General features: G+C 41.7%; 2 protein-coding genes across 7 annotated transcripts in view; one reads left to right on the top strand and one right to left on the bottom strand.

The window, feature by feature from the left end:
• Positions 1-5,994: 5,994 nt before the first annotated feature.
• KCTD6 (potassium channel tetramerization domain containing 6) lies at positions 5,995-16,520 on the top strand. Of its 4 annotated transcripts, none has more exons than XM_086697790.1 (3): positions 5,995-6,013; positions 13,771-13,840; positions 15,108-16,520. In XM_086697790.1, exons 2-3 carry the CDS (start codon positions 13,814-13,816, stop codon positions 15,792-15,794), a joined length of 714 nt encoding a protein of 237 aa, XP_086553916.1. In that variant the 5' UTR covers positions 5,995-6,013; positions 13,771-13,813; the 3' UTR covers positions 15,795-16,520. The 4 variants fall into 4 exon arrangements, with proteins under 4 accessions (XP_086553916.1, XP_086553913.1, XP_086553915.1 ...); XM_086697787.1 differs by lacking the exon at positions 5,995-6,013 and adding an exon at positions 6,852-7,095; XM_086697789.1 differs by lacking the exon at positions 5,995-6,013 and adding an exon at positions 7,152-8,135.
• A 2,085-nt stretch (positions 16,521-18,605) lies between these two features.
• ACOX2 (acyl-CoA oxidase 2) overlaps positions 18,606-24,068 on the bottom strand; it is a 30,463-nt gene continuing 25,000 nt past the window's right edge. For all 3 annotated transcript variants that reach the window (XM_025916143.2, XM_086697765.1, XM_086697766.1), the window contains 2 exons: positions 22,251-22,383; positions 18,606-19,110 (listed from right to left, as the gene is read on the bottom strand). In XM_025916143.2, the coding sequence (XP_025771928.1) occupies positions 19,048-19,110; positions 22,251-22,383 (196 nt within the window). In that variant the 3' untranslated portion in view covers positions 18,606-19,047. The remainder of the gene's footprint in view (positions 19,111-22,250; positions 22,384-24,068) is intronic.

Raw genomic sequence — 24,068 nt, 5'->3', positions numbered from 1 at the left:
CACATTGAGACACTCATGGGACTAAAGACAAAAGCCAGAGCTTCTGATTCCTGGTCTAATGTCAGATCCATTCTCTCTAATTACAGAGTCATAATGGTGAAGAGGATGGGGACATCCAAGGACCACAGGGCCTCTCTCTCAACACTGGTGAGAACCAGTTTCCTTCCCCTGGTTCTGTAGCTCCTGGCAGAGTTCTGGAAGCTGATTAAAGAGAAGATCAGAAATAATAGGTAATTAGAAACCTTATAAAAAGGAAAAATGCTCTCATCAAACTTACCAAAGCGTCTCCATGGCTGGAAGTGGGGGAGGCATTGTAAAGTACTGGCTTCAAGGGTCACTTGTGCCAAAGGGGTGGCCTAGAGGCTGCGGCAAGTGTTCAGAGGGACTAGGGCTTGTCCCCAAGGGCTGAGTGGGGAGAAGGTTTAGAAATGTATTTCTCAACTGGCCAGCCAGTGAGTAAAAGGCTAAGGAATGCCTTTTAGCAGCCTCAAGAGAACCTCAGCCCAGTGAAACCAGTGGTACAAGGACCAAAGGGGACTGAGGGCAAGAAAGGGAGACACACACACACACACACACACACACACACACACACACACACACACACAGAGGAGACTGGATTCTGTCAGCAAAACAGGCAGAAGGAGTGGACTTCTCCATTTGCCAGTTCCTCGGGTGTTTGGAATACTCTAGGAGGGGTAGTTGGAAGGAGCTCAGCAATGTTTTGGGTCCAGATGATCTATGCAATTAGCTGTGATAGGGTTCCTTACCTCTGGGGGTCCCTAGGGACCATCCCCAGCTTGGGAGGGGTGTGGGAGGTATATGGAATGCAACAGGTGGGCTGAGTGTAGGTTTGGCCCCCAGGTGGTCTGGTTGGACTTCAATAGCTCTCTGAGCAATGGAGCAGAACCCCTCAACTTCTGGAGGTAGCTCTCTACCCAGGGGATCCTCACAGCCTCTTCCCAATTTAAGGTTGATGTATACACTCCCTCCTACCCCTTTTCGTATACCTTGCTGGCCCTCCCATTTGAATGTTCAAGAGACTGTTTTGGAAAAACCCCTAAAGGGACACAGACTGTTTATTTTTGCATTTCTGCTCCCCCAATCTTAAGGCTCCCTTTAAAGCTGGGGGTGGGTGAGTAGGGGCTCTAAGTGACAAAGACAAGGCAGGGGGTGGAGGAGGGGTGAGAAGAGGAACTCCCCACTGTGGGTAATCATCCCAGAGATTCATCCTGCATTTTGGGCTCAGTTTCATTTGCTGGTTCCTTTTTTCCTCCCATCTTCTTTACCTTTATCTCCTCTGTGCCCTTTCATTTCTCCACTCAGTAAACCTTACTAGCCATTTCCTGTGGCAGGGCTGAAACTGAGAAAACTCACTTTGGATGAAGACTGAGACACAGTTTTTCTGTCAAGGAGGTCACATTCGAAATCAGTTTCAAAACAGAGTGAGCTTTATGTTTAGTGGGGGCAAACAGGAGGGTGGTTTGGGAGCCCAGTTTGTTGGGGGGTGAGCAGACCTGAGACGGTAGGGGTAGAGATCAGGGAGACCTCCCAGAGGAGGGTGGAACTGGTGCTGGTTCCTGCTGGGGCACTTGTATTTAATGCAATATTCACAAGATACTTTTCCTAAAACAATTCTTTGTTGTTTATCTGAGATCCAGATTTAACTGGGCATCCTGCATTTTCATTTGCTGAATCTGACAACCCTAGTTTCCTCATGAACATATAGGAGTTAGCTGAATAAATAGAGGGACAGGAGAGAAGAGCACTCCTGCAGAGGGAACGGCATGAGCAAAGACTTGGAGGTGAGGGACCCCAGGCTTCATTGAAGGGACTGAACATTGTCCAGTGGCTGGAGTGCAAGGGGGAAGAGAGGGTGTGGAGGGAATGCACCAAACCAGCACATAGTTGTTGAGTGTGTACTAAGTACCAGGCACGCATTGTACTCACAGGGTGCCCTTCTGAGACAGATAGACACAGCTTCTGCTCTCAGGGAGCTCACGGTTCAGCTGAGAGGCAGTGAGGTGGGGAGAGAGGACAGGCACTGTGGAAGTTACAGCTGGGGGAAATCAGCTTGGCCAGGAGGTCAGAAAAGCCCTCTCTCAGGAGATGACAATATGCTGAAGGGTGAGGAGACAGGCATGCTGAGGGCTGGGGGAAAAAATGTTCTGGTCTAAGGGAATAGCATAATGGAGGGCCCAAATTAAAAAAAAAAAAAAAAAAAAAAAAAGCAAAAAAAAAGCACAGTGGGGTCCTGGATACTCAAATGTGACCAGAGGGGCAGAGGAAGAGACTGGATAAGTGAGCAGGGGCCCGATCACACTGGAGGGAATTTGGGCTGGATCCTGAAAGCAATGGGAGCCACTGAAGGAGTTTAAGGCAGGCAGGGTGACATAACCAGCTTTGTGTTCTTAAAGGTGACTCATGCTGGAAAGAAGAGGATGGATGGGTAGTGTGGAGGCAGAGATGAGGGTGATGAGGGAGGGGGCTCCTGCAGATGTCCAGGGCAGACAAGTCAGTGGCTTGGCCCAGCGTGATCGTGGTGGCTATGAAGAAAGAGAGAAGGAGAGGTGGATCCAGGCTGCTCTGAGGAGGAAGACTTGGCAGGGCTGGGTTATCCGGCACTGGGAAGTGAGTGGGTGGGAGGAGCAGGCGTGACTCAAAGCTTCTGGTTTGGACAGATGGGAGGACGGTGGCACCACTTGCTTAGCAGAGCTGGGGACTTGAGAGGTTTGGGGGTGGCAAATTGACAGAGTTGGGGTTTTCACAAGGAGAAGGTGAAAAAACTGGTGGTGGGCCATCAGAGAAGGGTGTGCAGAAGGAGAGAACCGGGGGGGAGCCAAGCAGAGTTGTGTTCAAATCTCTTCTCTTACACTCGGCTGTGTGGCCTTGATCAATGACTTTACCTCTCCTTGCCTTAGTTTTCTCATCTGTATGCCAGGATGATGCGGGTAGTCTGTCCTCAGAGTTGTGAGAGTGTGGTGAGCAGCCTTGGAGGGGGGGAACCCAATGATCCCCACCTCCTGGTACTCGCATCCTTGTGTGGTACCCTCCCACACTGTCCTAGGGTTGGTCTGTGAGACCAAGGGACTACATGTATGTCATTTTCAAGGCTATATTATAAAAGGCTTTGTGGCTTCTGTCTTTCCTCTCTTAGATCACTCGTGCTGGGGATACCCCAAGCTGCCATGTTGTCAGGAGAGGCTCAGGTGAGGAGGAACTAGTGCTTCCTGATAAAAAGTACCTGAGTGATCTTGGAAGTGGACTCACCAGCCCTGGCCAAGCCTCCAGCTGACTGCAGCTCCAGCTGACTGCAGCTCCAGCTGACATCTAGATTGTAAGAGGGCTATCTACCTAATCTGCTTCCAAATTCTTGACCCATAGAAACTCTGAGATAAGAAATGCTTATGGTTTGGGGCGCCTGGGTGGCTCAGTCAGCTGAGTGTCCAACTCTTGATTTCAGCTCAGGTCATGATCTCACAGTTCGTGGGTTTGAGGTTTGTGTCGGGCTCTATGCTGGTGGTGCAGAGCCTGCTTGGGATTCTCTCTCTCCCTTTGTCTCTGTTCCTCTTCCCCTCTCCCCTGCTCATGTGCTCCCTCTCTCTCTCTCTCTCTCTCTTTCAAAATAAATAAACATTAAAAAGAAAAAGAAATGTTTAAGTTTGGGAATGATTTATTATGTGGCAACAGAGAGCTGACCTGGAGAGTAAAAACACTTAGCACTGTACCTGGCACACAGTAGGGGCCATAGAATATGCAGCATCTGAGTTCAGGAGAGAGGCCTGGGCTGGATATATGGATCTGAGAATCTTTCGGCTTAGAGACAAGGCTTAGAGACAATAATGGAATCATTGGAGGTGGCTGAGCCAGTCTACACAGATGGATAGACAGGAGAGGATGGCCTAAGCAAGACACCTGGGCAGAGAGGGGCTGTAAAGCAAGAGGAGGAGCATCTTCATGAGAGAAGGAGGACCCGCAGGGAAAGGAGGGAAACTAGAACAGGAAGTGGGAAGAGGCTGTCTCCTGACGGGGGTGGTCAACAGCATCACTACAGGGGTGCTGAGGGAGGGGGTGGGGGGCGGAGATCTGAGGAGGTTCTTTTGGATTCAGCAACAAAGAGATTCCTGCTGGTCCCACAAGAGCTATTTAGGTGGAGAGAGTGAGGCCAGATTGAATATTGTGGGTTGGGGTGTCAGTATAAACACTTTCCACCCCCAAGTCCCAAACCGAGATGGTTTACAGGAGAATCCTATAGAAAATCCAAACTACAGAAAATCCCAGTCTTATAGGAGCTGTAGAGTGAATAGGCACCCACTCCTTAATTTATTTTATGAACTCATGTAACTTTGATAACAAAACCAGACAAGGAGAGAATAAGGGAGGAAATTAGTAGGCATATCTCATTCATATGAGATATGGATGCAAAAACCCTAAATAAAACCCTAAACAAAAACCCTAAACAAAATATTAGCATATGCAATCCAGCACTATATTGAAAAAATCATCACAAAATCATCACACATCATCAAAGGTATGTTTATTCCAAGAATGTATGGACAGTTTAATATAATAAAATCCACGACTAGATTTGGGGGAAAAGGTCCCACCTTAGATAAGATTCAACAACCATTCATCATAAAGCAGAATAGTGCTTCCTTACCCTCATAAAAGGTATCTATCAAAAATCTACAACAATCACTATTTCAAAGGGTAATATATTAGAAACAGTCAAGAACAAGATAGAAATGCCCACTGTCATCATTGCTATCCAACATTGTACTGAAGATTTTAGTGCAGTAATACAAGGAACAGGAAATAAAGACTGGATGGGGAGATACCAAATGTCATTACTTGCAGACTCTATGATTATTCAACAGAAAATTCGAGAGAGGCTATAAACTTATTAGAACTAAAAAAGAGTTCAAGTTTGCTGAATACAAGCTTATTATATAAAAATGAATCATATTTCAATAAATCAATATAAAATTAAAATTATAAATAATTTTAATATATTATAAAATATATATTTGAAAATGTAATTTATAATAGCAATAAAATTTTTAAGAGATAAATAGGAATGTTCTGAGAAAGCATCTGACACAATTAGTTCCTCTGTTTTTAGTTGAGGAAATAGAAACCCTAAGAAGGGAAATGATTCCTCTAAGGATACCAGTAAGCCAGGGGCAGTTCTGGATTTTTAGCTGCATCGCATCCTAAAGAGCTGAGTGTTGGTTAATTTTGGCATTGTCTTTCTTTTTGTAAAAAAAATAAAATTCATTGTATTTTCTGATTATAAATTCAGTGTCTGTATATTCTAGAAAATACAGAAAATTCAGAAGTACATTAAGAAGTAATAAACCACTGGGGCATCTGGGGGGCTCAGTCGGTTAAGTGTCCGACTTCTGCTCAGATCATGATCTCGCCATTCATGGATTGAGCCCTGCATTGAGCTCTGTGCTGACAGCTCAGAGCCTGAAACCTGCTTCAGATTCTGTCTCCCTCTCTCTCTGCTTCTACCCTGCTCATGCTCTGTCTCTCTCTCTCTCAAAAATAAACATAAAAAAAGAATAAACTACTAGCATTCCCATCTTACCACGGAGAGAACTATAATCAATGTATTTTCTTCAAAATTTTTGTCTATGTATCTTTGTGTTTTTAAACATAAAATTAGGATTATACCACGTATACCATTTTGTGCATGCCTTATTTCATACACATTTCCCTGTATCCTCATCTAGTCTTTTTGAATATAATATAGCACGGAATCATATTGATTAGGCGTATGCCATTTATTTAACCTATCGATTTGAATTTTCAGAGAAAAATGAAATCATGAGATATGACTGTGATGATCATGCTGATAAAAGTTAAACCCTAGAGCCAACTCAGGCACATGCAGACATGAAAGCAGGTGCGTTTCTAAGGCCAGAGGTTATCCCGCTGGAGAAGAGGAAAGGACAAAACCAACATTTACCTGGCAGGGGACATCCTGCCTGGCAGGAGACAGACATCTCTGGTAATTACGCAGGAAGAGAATGGGATTTGGAAGGAGTCTATCAATTAGCTCTGAGCCTTTAGGCAATTCCCTACCCTCAGAAGCCTTGACTTCCTTAGTGGTGAACTGAGGACAATATGGGTGCCAGGCTCACTTAGGGCCAGCTCCTTCGGGCCTCAGAGCCTTTGCACCGGTCATTTTCTCTGCTAAAGTCAGCTCTGTCCTTCTCCTCACCTGACTGTCCATGTCGACCCTTGGGGCCTGGCTGCCCTTCTCCACTCTGCCCAGCAGGCCGGTTGGGTGAACTTATCATCAGGTGGTTTCTCCCTCCCCACCCCACCTCCATGGAGGGCAAGGCCAGAAGGTGCTCTGGCCTCAGGCCCGGCGTCCAGCCACGACCGAGTCTGAGGCAGAAACCCCCTTCCTTATTCTGCCATTCCTCTAATCCTATACCTCTCAACACTTAGAATCACAACTTGTCATTTTTTTGTCTACTGGCTGTTTCCTTGGGTCTTGTCTGTTTTCTCCTCTCATTAGGACCCCCTTCTGTCTTGGTGGCCGCTGTACACGGTCCGGGCCCCATACACGTTCGTGAAACAACAGAAACAGCTGTAGGGATCCTAGGTCGGAGGACACAGTGAAAACCGCCGGGGGCTGGGCTGATTCCAAACTGCGGGCGGAGGCGGGACGAAGAGGCGGGTTCTGGGCGGGGCCCAGGGTTTCAGAGGCGGAGCCTCGGGGGCGGGACTGAGGCTTCGGGGCGGGCTTTCGGGACTGCGGCGGAGCCAGCCCGACCGCGGCGGCCCAGGCTGAGTTCCTCCGGCCTCTTGGTCCTCTGACCTCCCGCCCGCGCCGCCGGTAGGGGGCGCCCGCGCTCGTGGCGCCGCGGCTCTGCTGGGAAGGCGCCGCCCGCGCGGGGCGGCAGGAGCCGCAACTCCGGGCGCGGGCTCAGTCGTCCGCTCTGCCACCGCCGCCGCCACTGCCGCCGCCGCCGCCGCCGCCGCCGCCTCCGCCGCTGGGCGCAGGCTCGCTTGTCCTCAGGCTCCCGCTCTCCGGCCGCCGGCGTCTCCCGGCCCGGCCGCCGCCGCCGCCGCTGCCGCGCAGTGAGTGGGGGCGGGCCCAGAGCTTGGGGGCCCGGGGCTCGGGAGGGCCAGGCACAAGGAGAAGCCGGCGCGGAGCGGCCGGGGGAGCGGGGTTGAGAATCCGGGCGGTGGCGGGGAGCCGGGCCGGCGCGCTCCGGGGCTGGCACGAGCCCACGGCGAGCTGCCCGCGGCCGAGCGGCCGGGCTGGGCGCAGATTCCCGGGCCCGCCCCGCGGGGACGTGCGGCTTCAGCGGACCCACGTTCGCGACCTCGGGGCGCGCCCCCCCCCCCCTCCGCCAGGGCCCCGAGCATTTTGTGTCCCACACCGGGTTGGGGTGGGGGGACTTTGCCTGTGGGGCAACAGCGAAGCACGGCCCAGACGGGGACACCTCGAGTTTTGCGTGAAAATGATTGGTTTTTGGGGGGAGGGGGGTGGTGGCGCTTATTGGCCACCGTTTGCCCTAATTTAAAGGCTATGACAGGGCTTCTGAGCCCTGCCTTAGGGGGGTTTTCCGCCCCCAAAGACCCACTCTGCAGCTGAGTTCTTTATGCTCAGATTTGTGTGTCTTGGTATTTTTAATGCTTGATGTCAGAGGTGATAAATGACTCTGGTAATGGGGAGCCCCTGAAGCACCTGCTGGGCTGACGGTGGTGGAGGTTGTGTCTAAGGGTGGGACGGGAGAAACGAAACAGAGATCCTCTTTGGATATTCTGCTGAAGTTATCATGTTTCTGTTCAAGTATAGGTGTTCTAGAACAAGTTGATAAATCCAATTTTAGGACTTTGTGGTCGAAGAGGTTTGAGTGGCAAACAGACCCAGGGTGACCTGGCTTGGCCAGGAATGTTGGGGTAGCCCGACTATCTCCTCCCGTTTCCCCTTGGCATATTTATTTATTTATTTATTTATTGATTGATTGATTGATTGTCACAAATGCTCAAGTGTGATCACAGAATAGGAAAGAAGCTAGGGGACAGCATTTAGCACAGGCCCGAGCCCAAGATTGATGTTTTCAAAGGAACAAATATGTAACGAGGAAAAGGAAAATCTTTTTATCTGTAAGGTTGGTAGTTTGAGACAACTTGCTCTCTGGTTGGGAACTACCAGCCCATACTAATAGTTCATTTTACGTAATGCCATAGATATTAAGGATTGAGTGGGGAGGACTGCCATATCTAAGATTTGTGTGATTGAAATTTTCACAAGTCATATTTTACCCATAGCATTACTAAATAAAGGAACCCTAGGGTGAATCCTTCTACAGATCCCTCAGTGTGTCTTGAATTTTGATACTGAGAGTCTGTTTAAAACAGAATGCACATATTTATTTGGTTTTGGCTTTACCTTGGAGATAATCCTGAGTCATGCTTTAGAGAAGTTCCTTCTGTGATCAACAGCTCAGATGTCTGGTGGTCTCTATAAAAGCCAGACGCTCCTCTTTACCTGTAATTTTGTCTTCTGGAGCTCTGGAGAAAGGAGGACCCGGGGAGGTGGGAAGCAGATTAAGAGGCCTTCTCTTCCATGTTTGCCTTGTTTCCACACCAGGGCTCTAAATTACTTGTGTTCACACACCCAAGTTTTTCAATTTACCACAGAAATCTTGTTTATGCTACTGCCACTAGTATTTTCACATTTGTTTAATACTTGCCAGTTTACAAATGGTGTTCTATTCATGCTCTTGCTTATTTTCTCCTTTTCTGCAAAGAAGAAGCTGGGTTTAAAGAGGGATTTATTCAGGGTCTCATAATTAGTAATGGAGCAGAAGTGGGATACAGATCCTCTCTGGGGAGCAGTTCTCTTTCCTCTGCACTGGCCTGCATGTGACTTCAGAACCCCTAGTCCTGATCTTTTACCCTGCGGGTCGGTTGTTGCCTTTGTATTATGACTTGGTGGTAAAACTGTTTTGTGGAAGGCGGTATTATCCCATTTTATTTTGTAGAAACTGAGGGTAAGAGGTGTCTTCTGATTTTGTGACTATTTGTGATAGCTCTTTAGCTTTAAGGTCATGTTTTCAACGTAGAGCGCCTTTCCTGTAGACTGCATGGAGAGAGGAGAGAGAAGAAACAATTCGTTTTAGGAAAAAACCATCTATTTCTGTGTTGGTATGGTTAAGGATAACCTAACACCATAATCACATTCTCCTTGTGTGCCTGGCTACTTGTGTCAGCCTGTATGTGAACATCAACCCAAAAGACTCCTTTAGATGTTGCTGAACTAGTTACTATAAAAAGTATTTCACTTTCAAACACCCATGTTTCAAGAACAGAGGAATTCCGTACAAAGGTAATTTTGAAGGTATGTGTAGATGGAATTTATTGGGTCTTTTCTGAATGCCAGACACAGAGATTTCAGTAGAAAGGCATTTTGTAAGGGCTACCTGGGAACTTTGGGTAGGCAGTAGTTATAGGTTTTTATTATTTATTCAAGTTTGGAGGTGTGTGTTCTGATGTGTAAGTTGTAATATAGGAGTAGGACTTTTGCCTGGGAGAATTCTTAGTTGTAGTCTGTAGCAGAAATGATAAACTCAGAATATTTATGTAAAATTAGTTCATCATAACCAAAAGCTTGATTGGAATTCTGCAGTGATGAGGAGAATGGCTTTCAGGAGTTCTTAGGTTATTCTTTAAGTTACTAACTTGTTGAATTGTGCATTTTTCAGATTTGCAACTTTAGAAAATTCTTAGCAATTTCTTTTAAGGCCTTTAAAAATTCTTCAGTATGTATTTTCCGTAGTTTAATTATCTGCTAACATTACACCTTCAGAATTTACACATTTGTCATGATTAACCTTTGAAGCTTAAATGTGGGTGAATTTCCAGTACTGCTTCCTTCCGGTACCCCTCTCCCACTCACTGTCTCTCTCTCAAAATAAATAAATAAACTTAAAAAAAAAAAGTCCCTGAGGATAATCTTAAAAAAAAAGAATTTTGTTTGCACCTACAGTCAGATATTTTCAGGTGGGACTGATTTTTAAGGGTCAGAAACCTTTCTTTGAACTTTACAATTGTTTGGGCTTGGTTGCATTCATTGTTGTTTAAAATGATCTTTAGTAAGGAGAGTCACTTTAAAGGAAAATTTTTTTCATTGTTACCCTCATAATCTCCATTCCCGGCAAATATTCTGGAATATTAGATTTTTCTTTGTCTTCATCAAGTAAAACAGGCCCATTTGATGCCCATTTTAAGATCTTCCTTCTGCTGCCTGTCTTGTGGTCATTTAACTTCTCATTAAGCCCTCCACTGGAGATTGTGCCAGAAGGGGGAGAAGATGAAAAGCAAATGAATCATTTTCTAATAGTTAGCAGCTCTGAAAAAATGATTTAGTAGAAGGAATTGCCGCTATTCCAGAAATTCTTTCGGATTGTGTTTTATTTCATTCATGTGTACTATCTCTGAGATGTTCCTAATAGTCATCGATATAGAGGCTGATTGTGCAGTTATTGGGTGACCAGGAATCTAACTGCTTGTTTTGGTTTGTTTCTTGCTGTATCTAAGCATCTCCACAGAGAATGTTTAGAAGTAAGGAGTAGGGATAAAATTTAAACTTTATCAATACTATTTTTTTTTTCCCTTAGAGCTCTTTAGTGAACAGTTTGATTTTTTTGGACAGTTTAGTCATTGTTTTTGGAAGTGACTAATAATAACTTCATTTTATTTTGATGTATCTGCATCTTATACACAAATGTAGGGAGACTTTTGGGTGCTTTTTAAGAAACATGGGTTTATATAGGTTCCCTTAATTGCTTTCTTGAATAATTAGGCTTGAGGTTTCATTACTTCTTTGTATTGGAACAGAACCTTGGCTTTTGCTGTGGAACAGATTCAAAGGCATCATCTAATTTTCTTTTTATGATTGCTAAAGAGTTACCTTGTTTTGGTTTAGCGGTAAAAAGTGGGGGGGGGGGGGGGAAGGTTAATAGTGGACAGACCTTGCACAACAGTTGTAACATTGATGATATCTGTTTTTTTCCTTTGTCTTTGGTCTCCCATTTCTCATTTAACCATTCGGATGTTCCTGGTTTAAAGTTCTTTACTTCACTTAAGACAGAGGACACCAGTCTTCAGTCATGATAGTGAGTAGGTTCTTGTTATTTTTCCTCAGGGGAATTTTTACAAACCCATTGTGACTGCTCACTTAGACTCAGTTCCTATTAAATTTGTAAATAAAATCTACCTGTGAGGGTGTCTAAAATTAGTCCTTTCAGCTTTTTGTTTCTTGGATTCAGTTCTTTCAAATTCCACCCAAAGAGGCGATTTATAGAAAGATCTAGACTAGGAGTCAGAAAATCTAAGTTTTTAGTTACTTTCCAACTGTGGAAACTTGAGAAAGTCATTTAATCTGTTTCTCTATTTTGCATCTCTAAAATAGGTACAGTAATTCATGCACTACTTAATTGTATCAAGAATGTTGTGGGAGAAAAAGTTCTACCTCTTTTTATTTAAATTGTTTCTTCACATTGGAATCCCTTCTCTAAGGTTGTCCAAATATTCCTGCAGAGTTCCACTGAGTGAGCTCTTCCTGAAGTCCTCCCATTTGGAAGTGTTCTTGCTCTTTCTTCCCAAAGGCCTTTGCTAGTCCATCTATTATGTAGCACTTCTGAATTCTGTACAGTTGTTGCATGTTGCCTTTCTTCACAGATAGAAAGCTCCATGAAGGCAAGGATTGTATCTTCCCTATTTCTGTGTATCCCCATTGCACACTCCCCGCCCCGCAGGGGACCTATAATAAATGTCTCAGTTGACTGAATTATTTTTTAAAATGTTTATTTATTTCGAGAGAGAGCAACAGTAGAGGAGGGGCAGAGAGAGAGAAAGAGAGAGAGAGAGAGAGAGAGAATATCCCAAGCAGGCTTTGTGCTGTCAGTGCAGTGCAGAGCCTTATGTGGGGCTCGAACCCACAAACTATGAGATCATGACCTGAGTTGTATGCTTAGCCAGCTGAGCCACCCAGGTGCCCTGACTCATCTATTTTTGAGGCTGTCAGGAATAAATACTCTGGGTGATGGGAAGATGCCAGAGATGAGCCTGTTATCAGAACTTTTGGATGACTGGCCTTTTAAATCACTTCATTACTGGAGGGCCTGGATGGCTTAGTCAGTTGAGCGTCTGGCTCAAGTCATGATATCATGGTTCCCGAGATCAAGCCCCGATTGGGCTCTGGGCTGCATAGTGCAGAGCCTGCTTGGGATTCTCTCTACCCCTAATTTACTACTCCCCCCTCCCCGCCCGGACTCTTTCTCTCTCTCTCAAAATAAATAAACATTAAAAAAAATAAAATCAGTTATTGCTCTGTCCACTGTATCATGTACTGAATCGGATGCACATAATGTAAATTGGTAAAGCCTGTTTTCTTGTTTCTATTTACTTCAAGTGCTGTGAAGCAAGTCAGAGGAATGAAAAGTTGTCACAACAGCCCTGAATTTGACATTTGTTCCATTTCTCACCCTGTAGCATGTGGAGGCCTATCTATATCCAACTGCTGAGTATGGAGAGTAAAACCTGACTGCACGTTGTCTGGTCCACATTTTAGCTTGTTTTCTTTGAAGAATGTGCAAGGTGGAAAAATAGATGCTTCAGGCTCTGATTTCAGCCCATGCTGTGCTATGCAAATGTTCTCTACATGCCTGAGTGACCTTTTTGAGAAAGAGCCTTTGTGATCTTCTGCAGCCAGGGAATAGTGTGCCAGATTTCTCTAAAAGTGGGAAAAGTGAATCTGTTCAAAGACCATATTAAAAAGCCAGTGCTTTTCCTGGATAAATAACCGATAAGTTCATGTTTCTGACTGTCTCTTGCCAGAGCTTTTGAAATTTGCTCTGCAGTTTGTTTTGCCGGTTGATTTGGAGAATGATGTGTGTGAGAGGGGACTGACTGAACCAATTCCATAGCTGGGAAAGTGTTTAAATGCTTTTGAATTGTAGATAAAAATAAATTCAAACAGGCATCATTAGTGTCTGGGTGTTTATCAATGTCTTCAGGCTACCTCTCCGTAAGTGCCGGCTGAGTAACTCGCAACCAGATTTGTGAGGTTCTTTTTGTTCCAAATTGTGCTCTAATGATTTGGCATTTACATTGTTTTCTGTTTGTTTTATTATTGTACCGAATGAAATATATCATTATTAAAAGTATAATTAATTTTTTTAATGTTGTAAAAGAAATACCATTCTGATATATTTCTCTTGGAGTGATACTGGTGTCACTTGAAGTCTTGGAGGTTCATGACTTTTAATACTTTTACTGAGATGTTTAGTTTGTATAGCTGGATAGTTTGTATAGTTTGCCTAATGGATGAAAAAGAATTTTCTCTTTTTCCCTTTCTCTTAAACCAGCTTTTTGATAAGGATCATTATAGGTTTGCACCAGAATAAGGCTGTAGAGTTAATCGTAATGTTCTCCTGTAGAAATTCTAAAAATTGAATTTTCAGAGAGCGTAGGTAGAATTTGAATGACTGGTTTACTAACTAGGCTCTTCCTCCTTCCCTAAGCATAGGATAATTTTTTTCTCTAAAGATGGTCAATCTCTTAGGTATGAGTAGAAGTTCCAAAGGAATGCTTTCTTCTCCAGATCTTTGCCCTATAGCTGGTTTTGGTTGAGCAAAGATGAATAGTTCTCTGGTGGTTGGCCTGCTCTGTTGGGTGGAAAAATCCTTCGCTGTTTTCATGGTTAAATGCTCTATCATATGTCTTTTTCTCTTCCCCAAGTTTCCCTGGAACCTGGGCTCCCTGAGACGCAGCGCTGGAGCAGATGGATAATGGAGACTGGGGCTATATGGTGAGAGGCTTTTGCAGATGCGTTTTGAAGGCTGGCAAATAATTTTTGTGTATCTTTTCCTTCTTCTGTATTCTTAGGTATAACACATCTTATAAGAATGAAAATTGTAAATTAGTGCAACACCCCCTCCCCCTTAATTAGTTCAGATTATTTTGGGGGTGTTTTTGTTTAGTTTGGTGTTTTTATGTAGGCAAAGTCAGTATGAACTCTCCAGGTCACTTTTTATAGTCACTTGAGAAAGCTCATCATCATGAGCTTAGTTTAAGGACCTTTTGGTCTTTAAAGTGTGTTGTTCTTAAAACTCTTCCTTTGTAGAGTAGTGACTATTAAAATAGTCAAGTAGGTAATGGTATAGAGGATATTTTCTTGTGTTAGGGAAGTTAAAGGTGGAGAATGTGCCACTTCTCCTATCTGTACTTTCTTGATGTGCATGTCTTCCAATTTTTGTTTTCCTTTGGTAAGAAATATTTCACTTGCCTGGTACCTGAAGTCTGTCTGTCTTTATTTTTATTTTATTTTTTTCTTAAATATAATTTCTAAAATGGAAGGTATGTATTATTTAGAGAAGCTGGTAAAGGTCAGATTGCAACGTTAATGTACAAAAGTGAATATGCTATCAGGTTATAAAATTTGAAAGCTGCCTTTGAATATATGAGATTGTGTTGACTAAACTGTATTCTAATTTAGTATTTGACACTGTTATTTCCATGGCTAAATTATAAAGATTAGGACTGCACAAATTTTTATTTTTAAAATGTTACAATTTCTTCTTTTTTGAGTGGGAAAAACAAAGTAAGTATTTAAAGTAGGTATCTTTATATTATCAAATCATTTTTATTATGTGTTAAATTGAGTTAAAATAAAGTCTCTCTCTCTCTTTTTTTAAATCAGAAAAAAATGAGTATATTTCAGTTTGGCCTTTCTCTTCCCATAGTCTGGTTTGACCTAAAAACTTCTCTGTAGATACTGGGCCTGAAAGTAAATGGCTTTGGAAGTCATTTTTAGGGTAAGGCTTCATTACCGTCCATTTTTAGGGTAAGGCTTTAATGAATTAGATTTAGCCTTTTCCTATGGAAAAAAAAACGTTAGATCCCTTTATCTGGGTTGGTTTATCATTAACAGTAAAGCTGTTTTGCGTTATAGGATTGCTAAGTACATTATAGCCTGAAGGAATCTTTTGCTTTGCTTGTTACCATTAATTTTCTTAATTTGTCAAAGTTAAGATTTAAGAAATTTCAGATGACTGATCATTTTTTAAAAATTTCAGATGACTGACCCAGTCACGTTAAATGTAGGTGGACACTTGTATACCACGTCTCTCACTACATTGACGCGTTACCCGGATTCTATGCTTGGAGCTATGTTTGGGGGGGACTTCCCCACAGCTCGGGACCCTCAAGGCAATTACTTCATTGACCGAGACGGACCTCTTTTCCGATACGTCCTCAATTTCTTAAGAACTTCAGAGTTGACCTTACCCCTGGATTTTAAGGAATTTGATCTGCTTCGGAAAGAAGCAGATTTTTATCAGATTGAGCCCCTGATTCAGTGTCTCAATGACCCTAAGCCTTTGTATCCTATGGATACTTTTGAAGAAGTTGTGGAGTTATCTAGTACTCGGAAGCTTTCTAAGTACTCCAATCCAGTAGCTGTCATCATAACTCAATTAACCATCACCACCAAGGTCCATTCCTTACTAGAAGGTATCTCAAACTATTTTACGAAGTGGAATAAGCACATGATGGACACCAGAGATTGCCAGGTTTCCTTTACTTTTGGACCCTGTGATTATCACCAGGAAGTTTCTCTCCGGGTCCATCTGATGGAATACATCACAAAACAAGGTTTCACGATCCGCAACACCCGAGTGCATCACATGAGTGAGCGGGCCAATGAGAACACAGTGGAGCACAACTGGACTTTCTGTCGGCTGGCCCGGAAGACCGATGACTGATCTCTAAGCCTGGGAGAAGTTCCTGGAAACTGACTCTCCAGGACATGGAAGAGACTGATTTTTTTTTTTTTTTTTTTTTTTAAATCACAGTGTGGGAATTTTTTTTAAATATCTGTATTTATTTGAAGGCATTGAGGACCAGAAGGAAGTTTTGTGCTTTAGCAGACTCCTCTATGTTTTGTTCCCTTTACCTTGAGTATGCATGTGCCTGTTCAGAGCCTCCAGATACCTTTTTTATAAAAAGAAGTATGAAAATCATTATGGTATATAATCTACTCTTAACAGAGCTTTTTTTTTTATTACAGTGCTACAATGATTTCTGATTAAATGGTCCCTAACTTAACTAGAAGGCTAAAAATGCAGGCATGAAAGAATAAACAGAGTACTCATGATGCCTTTGACAAAAATCAAAACATCATGTAGGGTGACCTAGTTTCCAAACCAATAAGCAGTATTGTAATATTAAAGGAAAACTGTTCCAATCATTTAAAAGTACTTGTTAAGTACTGCTTTTTACAGTTATGACAACTGTTTCTTTCTATGCATATAAATCAAGCAACCAAATATCTGTAGCCATGGAAATGTCTGACTAGAAATATTTATATTGGATTCTGAATACAAAATGTCCCTGTGGTAGAACTCTTACTTCTTATGCCTGGTGCAGTATAATTCCCAAGTGTACTGTCTACCAGGGAAAAAAAAAAAAAAACTAATAAAAAAATGAAATATGAAAATTAGGTTTGTATTTGTTGATTATTGTTACTTAAGGGGGGAATATTATATTCCTTGTGTAAAGTACACATTATTTGGTTTATGTCCCAGTGTATATACTGCCTGTAGCACATTTGTATTTGACTCAAGAGGATTCTGTAGAACCTTAGGATGCAGTCTACAGAACTGTACTGTGTTACTGGAGCAGGAATGGATGGAATTAGTAGTTTTATCTAAAATAATGCATACTTGAACAGTGAGCATAATAGTTTGATAAATTTTCTCAAATAGGACTTAGGTTGAAGATTATAGATTTTTCTTCAGTAAGCCACCAATTGTCAGCACTGAATATGACCCTTATTCTAAGCTTCGTACTGAGCACAGGGACAGATTGCCTCTTTAGCCACTTTATTCTCATAGCGTTATGGTGGCCCACAAATATATTTTATTATTACAGTTAAGTCCGTTTCTGAGGAGAAAAACTGCAGTGAGTGGAGACTCTGGAGCAGTTGGAGATACGTATGTACTTTTATTTATTTCACTGTAGTTTTATTTTGAATAGTTGATTTGATTGTCTTTCTTGGAGGTTATAGGAAGGATTAGTTTAGCTACAGCGTGACTTCCTAGTTTACCAGAACACCTTATAAAAGAAATCCTGTAATTTCTTCCCTGTTTCCCTTTTTTTTTTTTAAATTTTTTAAATTATTATTTTAGAGAGAGAGGGAGAGCGTGAGCAGAGGAGGGAGGCAGAGGGGGAGAGAGAGAGAGGGAGAGAGAGAGAGAGAGAGAGGGAGAGAAATCTCAGGCAGGGATGTGGAGCCCAATGCGGGGCTTGATCCCACAACCACAGGAATGTGACCTGAGCTGAAATCAAGAGTCAGATGCTCAACTGACTGAGCCGCCCAGGCACCCCTTTCCTATTTTCTAGGGGAAGTATGGAGTTCTGAGGCTGTGTGCCCTTGAGTAGGGTCCTCCTTACGTCCTCTATGAGAACATTCTGAGATTCTGTCCCTAAGAGGATGAAAATACTTACCTATATCCATTTTTGCCCGTGTCTCTCTGAAAATTTATTTTAAGATTTGACAAATGACCAACATCCAGAAACCTATAATTACCCCTTTTTCACCATCTTCAGCTGAACTGTCTTCAGTCTGATATCTCTTCATGTTATTGGCAGGTTGCTGTGTTTCCAGTAAATGTGCTAGGATGAGGTTATCTTTTTAGAAAATTGTCTCATACTTCAAACTGATTAGAGGTTACCTAAAAAAACATATTCAGCCACTTATGTGTTGTTGAGTTAGCTGAGGTAAATGCAAGACAATGATTTGAATTGAAAATAGATATAGAAATGGGATTAATATTAGTTGTTCCAGGATTTCAAAAGTTTAAAACTTACGAGGTTTCTTCTGTGACCATTTTACTGGGGAGAAGTTTGTTTTTGATAAAATTTCTCAGATTTGTTAATTATTAACAACTGAATGATTATTTTTATGAATAAATTAGAGAAAGTAGCCAGCTGAGATTTTTTGCAATTTTATGTGTCTGGTGGCATTTAATTTTGATTGTTTTATTTACTTGGACAACATGAAAAATGTAGTTTGATTATATTTGGGTAATTTGAGACAATGATACCTTCTTTTGGGAAATTAAAAATTTTTTCTAATGTTTATTTTTGAGAGAGACAGAGTGTGAGTGGGGGAGGGGCAGAGAGAGAGGGAGACACGGAATCCCAAGCAGGCTCCAGGCTCAGCTGTCAGCACAGCCTGACATGGGGCTCGAACTCACGAACTGTGAGATCATGACCTGAGCCAAAGTCAGAAGCTTAACTGACTTAGCCACCCAGGCTCCCCTGAGGAAAATTTAAGTTGTTTTCACTGTGAAAGAGTTGATTTTCAAAAACTGATATTTAGTTGTATTCTCAGGACTCTACATTTTATTTAGAGTATTAGGCACTTTCGGAGGATTGTGTTTGCACACATTGTTTATGTGCTTTTAAGCCTCAGATAAATGTGTGCTATTGACGTGATAACTAATAAGTTCATTGAGTTTTTTTAAAGACCTAAAACCCTGGTGTTTAACAAAATAGAAACTACCAATGGATAGTGCTACTATTTTTTATTTCAAACATTCAGAAGTAAAGAGAATAGTGCAAACATTCATGTACCCATTGATCATCTTCAACTATTTGCTCTTTTTTTTCCTCCCATCGATTATCTTAAAGTAAATCACAGATGTTTCATTCATTTCAGACTATGTCTCTAAAAGATAATGATTCTCTTTAAAAAAATACACACTTTATTGGGCACCTAGCTGGCTGAGACGGCAGACTCTTGATCTTGGGGTCGTGATTTCAAGCCCTGTGTTGGGCGTAGAGCTTACTTGAAAAAACCAAAAAGATATAAATGTATACATACTTGAAAATATATAAAGTGTATATGAAGTATACTTTAAAATTTAATGCTATATATGCCATTAATGCTATATATGCCATTAAATAGTGCCATTATCACATGGTGGTGCCTCTTGAATGCTGCTGATTATTTCACAGCTTGGCTCTCGAACTTTGTAATAGTGGTCTTAAATATTTCTCATAGGCAGGGTTCCCCTGTTTGTAGAAAAAAGTGCATTGTTAGGATATATCTGTCAGGATTAATGACTTTTACCTTCAAATTAAGTTTTTCATTTAAAAAAAGTAACATTACATAAGATGCTTAATTTTAAAAATTATTTTTTAAACCTATTTTGTGTGAACATATGGGGAACATTTTTTCCAAAGGGCATCCTTCCTTTTCTCATGCAGATTTTAAATTGTATGCAGGTGGCCAATTAAGAAACAGCTTATCATTTGCTTTTGGAATTTAATACAAATAAAATGCCTGACTTTTTGAGGTTCTTTGAAATTGAACATTTACCCACAAAGCAAGGGGCCAGAAGGCGGAGCCAGGTGGGCAAGGTACTCTCAGATCACATTATCTCCCATTGTCCTCTAATGTATGTCTTGATTCTTTCCTGCCCAGCTCTAGCTTCATCTTTTATATTGTTTATTTACTTTTTTGCTTGTCTAGGCTAAAAACTTTAAGCTCCTCATTGAAGACGGTGTTTGTGACTTTTTTGTTCTCCCCTGTAGCCTTAGTACCAAGAATAGTTTCTGTCATGTGGCATATGCTCAACAAATACTTGTTGAATGACTGAATGAATGAATCGGTAAGTATGTTTAATGCATCTAGCAATTACTTGGACACATTTTTACAACAGAATAATTGGGGGAAATAGGATTCTTGTTTTGAAAATATCCCCAGTGATTCCTGCACTGTTTGTATCTATAGGGAATCGCTTAAATATGAGTTCATGTACGGAGCAGGAACAACCTTTTGTAGCTCACTTTGGAGAACCTGGCTTGAAATAGCATCCAGATTAGGGGGGAAAAAAAAAGCCAAATAACACACCATGGCTAGAGTGAACCATGAGAGAGCGCATCATTCTGTCTAGGGATAAAGCTCAACACTCAACCTGCCCCAGCTAGAAGAGAGACTGTCTTATGGTTCTAAGACATTTAACTTAGCATAGCACTTTTCTTTTGGTAGAAAATATCAGTGAAATATATTCCTGTTTGTACTTTTGTGTCTCCAAGGCAGGTTCAACGTAGTTGTTGTTTTAATGTATTTGAAATACCTGCAGTGTGCCATTTTCTACTAGTGCAGATGAGGAAAAATGTCTCTTACTGCAGCTTCAAAATTATAGCAGATTAGAAAAATATACCTTAAAGTGCTATTTTGGTGGACTCTTGAGGAGCCAGTAACATAAGATTATATATATATATTAGCATTCAACTGACTCATTTTAACTAACTGGAGACATTTCCCCAAGGTCATTTGTAATCTCACATTCCTAAATTGCTGTGCATGGAAGAGCCACGTTGCTGTACCTGTCACCTTTGTAGCAAGGTGATGTAAGCCAAGATGGTCAGAGTCTGCAGCAATGTGTGTGCAGCAGGTTCCTTCATCTTACTGTGTGGGTCATAAAACTATGTTCATTTATTCCATAAATGCAAAGTGTCTACTCTGAGCTAGATCCTGGAGTTAGGAAGAGGAAGAGTCCATTCTGTTCACAGTCAAGTAGCAGGAGGTAGGGAAAAGAGAAAAGTGAATGGGATGAAGTGCATAATGTTTTATCTGTTGATGCTGTAGGCCAGTCATGCCCCTCATTTACGTAAGCCTGCCCTCATATAGTATCCAGATTAAATGCTTTTAAAATAAAGGTTAGAAAGGAAGTAAAACAAATAAGAACGCTCCCTATGTTCTTTAGTGAAGATGAGGAATCAGAAGAAGTGGCATATTTCCTTGTGTTGCTAGTTAAGCAGGTTTGAGCTAGATACGTCAGCATTTGCTGACAGGTGTTACAGCAGTCAGTTTTTCTCCGGAGCACCAAAGAGCATACACTTATCCTTAGACCACAGGAGCTAATCTGGAGTAGGAGGACTGCTGTCGTTTTATGACACGATTTAAATATTAGAAAGTAGGGAGATGTAATTATTAGAAAAAGTAACACAGCACAAGTAGATTAACTGTATTAAGAAGTAAATGTATCATATGTTCTTTAGGTAAGGTCTTTATATTGTTGAGTTAAAAGGATGCCTTCTTGGAGACAGGGAATGACCAAAATGGATTGATTGGCCTTCTATCTGACAAGCCTCTTGGAGGTAACCAGTTCTGTTACAACTTTAGATAATCGTGTTAAATTAAGCCATGAGGTATGACAGGATGCAAAATGCAAAGAGCAAGTCTAACACCATGCTAAGTGTGAATGAAAGCCTGAGAGTTGCCAATTTTATAAGGTGTTAAGTAAGACACCTTTTTTGAAATTTGACCTAAGGGGTAAAAAAGTAAGCCTCACTATCTGAAAACATATTTGCACCATAGACCTTAAAATAATCTGTTGTGTATCTATAGACTATTATTTTGATCATCTGTATCAAATCTATTAAGTATTAGTTACTGAATTCTGAATATAGGGTTTATTTCTTTACTCTGCTTATTGTAGTCATTGACATTCATAACCTTTCCCAGTGAGGCTTCCAGCAGAGAGTCTGGGACGCAGGCCCCAGACTATTAGGATTTTATGAGTCCTCCCTTTCTGTTAATGACCTAGAGTTCTGGTATTCTCTCTTAGACAGCTGGGGATCTTTTTGCCATAACCCTTGTAATTGTTTATATGGCTTTCCTGGGCTGCTGATGGCAGTACAGCAGCCTTCTTTGTTCCTGGGATTGTGTTCCTCAGAATGGATAGGAAGGAGGCATCTCTAGCAGACAGATGTGAGAGCGATCTCCCCACCCCAAGTTTCCTATCACCCATTTTTATCACCACAAAACAGAGTTAAAGGCTGAAAATAAGATGGCTAAATCACTGCAATGATTTATCTTATTTTTGTGACTTAAAAGCTAGTTTGCCACTATGTGTATATGCTCTTGAGTATGTCAAGCCATGATTTAGAGCTTGGGCCTTCCTCCTAATTCCCTTTACCAAATTCTGAGCAATGCATTTTGCTGATTGCAGTCCAGACTCAGAGTTCCTGCCAGACCACATCCCTACTCTTGGTTTCTTTTATGTATTCTCTTTTAAACATACGTGCTATGCCAAGCAATTTCCAACCTAATGGGAATCAATTAAAATGAGAAAACATGGAAGTGTATTCACTGCTTGTTCTCTGCTCTCTTAAATAATTTATAATGTGTTCTACTCAACTACCTGAGTATTGGTCGGTGACCTCTGAGCCCATTCGAATAGACGTTCATAGACATTGCCATCGTAACAGCCAAGTGCTGAGTTTAAGCTCTGATCCGTGAAGTCAAAAGCATCAGTTAACAAGATGGCATCCTTCCTGTGAGAGAAAACAAGAGTTTGTGAGTATTTTAGATTGCTCTTATGAATCTAATTAATCAGGGATGGTGAATAACAGCACCTAATTAGAGGTTGCATCATTATTCACTTTTGAACAACTCAGCTTTAATTTTTTAAACGTTTTAATTTTTGATCAGTTATATATACCATAGTATAAAGAGTCTAGTAGTCTTCAAGGCTTGTTAGTTAAAATCAGTATATCCCCGTCCCACCTCTACTTCCTCCACCCTGCAATCAGTCTTGGTCTTTTAGCTGCTATTTTTGGTATTTACTTGAATATCTCTAAATGTCTTGTTTGGATTGCTACTTCTTGATTGTTCAGTTTTAGATATTGTCTGTTGAGTCTGCATTACAAAAGATATGTTTTTAGTCCCCTCCCTTCACCCCTATCTCATCCCCGCTCTCTCCTGCTTCTTCCCCTTGGCCTTCCCGCTCCCAGTATATAGTTTAAATACTGGTCAGACTTGCATTTGGTACTTACATGGTTAAGACTATATGTCTGCATATTATTGTGACTTTATGTATCCTGCTCACAGTTGAGCTGTGTCCCCACCATGTCTCTCCTATTAAGAGGGATCTACTTCCTGGCCTGCTATTTCTCTCTCCAACACTCATCATCCTTAGTGATTTCATTGTCTACCTGAATGTTCCTCTAAAACGTGGCTTCTCAGTTCATGGATCTTCTCCTTTGACCTTGTTCTACAGCCCCACCTTGTGATTCTCCACCAGGATCCCACCCCAAGACTTGACGGCAACATCTGTACCTTCTCCGCGATGCAGATGGCATTCCTTTCACCATCCCTGCTCTTTTAGCTTACTCCCTCTAGTCTTTTGACTCTGATAACCCTTTTTTTAATTTTCTGGGCTTTTTAAAGATTATATTATATTATATTATTTATTTATTTTTGAGAGAGAAAGAGAGAGAGAGTGAGAGTGAGCAGGGGAGGGGCAGAGGAGATGGCGAGAAGATCCCAAGCAACTCTACACTCAGCTTGGAGCCCCATTTGGGGCTTGATCTCACCACTGTGGGATGATGACCTGAGCCGAATTTAAGAGTCAGATGCTCAACTGACTTAACTGACTGAGTCTTCCAGGCAACCCCCCTTTTTTTCTTTTTTCAAGCAACAAAATGTGCTTTATTTTAGCCTATTGAATGAAATATTTTTTAACCTTTTTTTTTTTTTTTTTTTTTTTAAGTTTATTTACTTATTTTTTAGAGAGCATGCATGCTTGCAGGGGAGGGGCAAAGAGAAGGAGAGAGGGAATCCCAAGCAGGCTCTGCCCCGGCAGCACTGAGCCCAATACAGGGCTCCATCTCACCCATGGTGAGATCACGGCCTGAGCTGAAATCAAGACTCCAGTTGCCCAACGGATTGAGCCACCCAGGTGCCCCTGAATGAAATATTTTAAAAAATTGTTCACATACTTCTCTTTCTTTTTTAACAAAGGGTAGAAAGCATAACATGCGATTTTTTATACTCTTCCCTAGCCCTCCTTTTGCAAAGCATTTGAGATGACTGGGATACTGTACCTACCTATTTTAATCCTCTCTGGATGACCCTTCATCATCGCTGTGAGGTGATTTTCATTTAGGGCTGTTTGTACTTCCTTGACCTTACTGGCACCTGCCACTTACTTAATGTCGCTCATCCTTCTGGTGGTCTC

This window comes from Puma concolor, chromosome A2 (genome assembly GCF_028749965.1).
Source record: "Puma concolor isolate L17-30 chromosome A2, mPumCon1.1.hap2, whole genome shotgun sequence".
In the NCBI taxonomy this organism is placed as follows: domain Eukaryota; kingdom Metazoa; phylum Chordata; class Mammalia; order Carnivora; family Felidae; genus Puma; species Puma concolor.
The sequence above is the reverse complement of the archived record's forward strand: the minus strand, read 5'-3'. Positions and strand labels throughout refer to the sequence as shown.

Excerpts from the sequence above, each read along its gene's own strand:
- KCTD6 (XM_086697790.1), top strand. The coding sequence starts at position 13,814 with ATGGATAATGGAGACTGGGGCTATATG. Across the intron at positions 13,841-15,107 it reads ATGGAGACTGGGGCTATATG|ATGACTGACCCAGTCACGTT; the intron begins GTGAGAGGCTTT and ends TAAAAATTTCAG.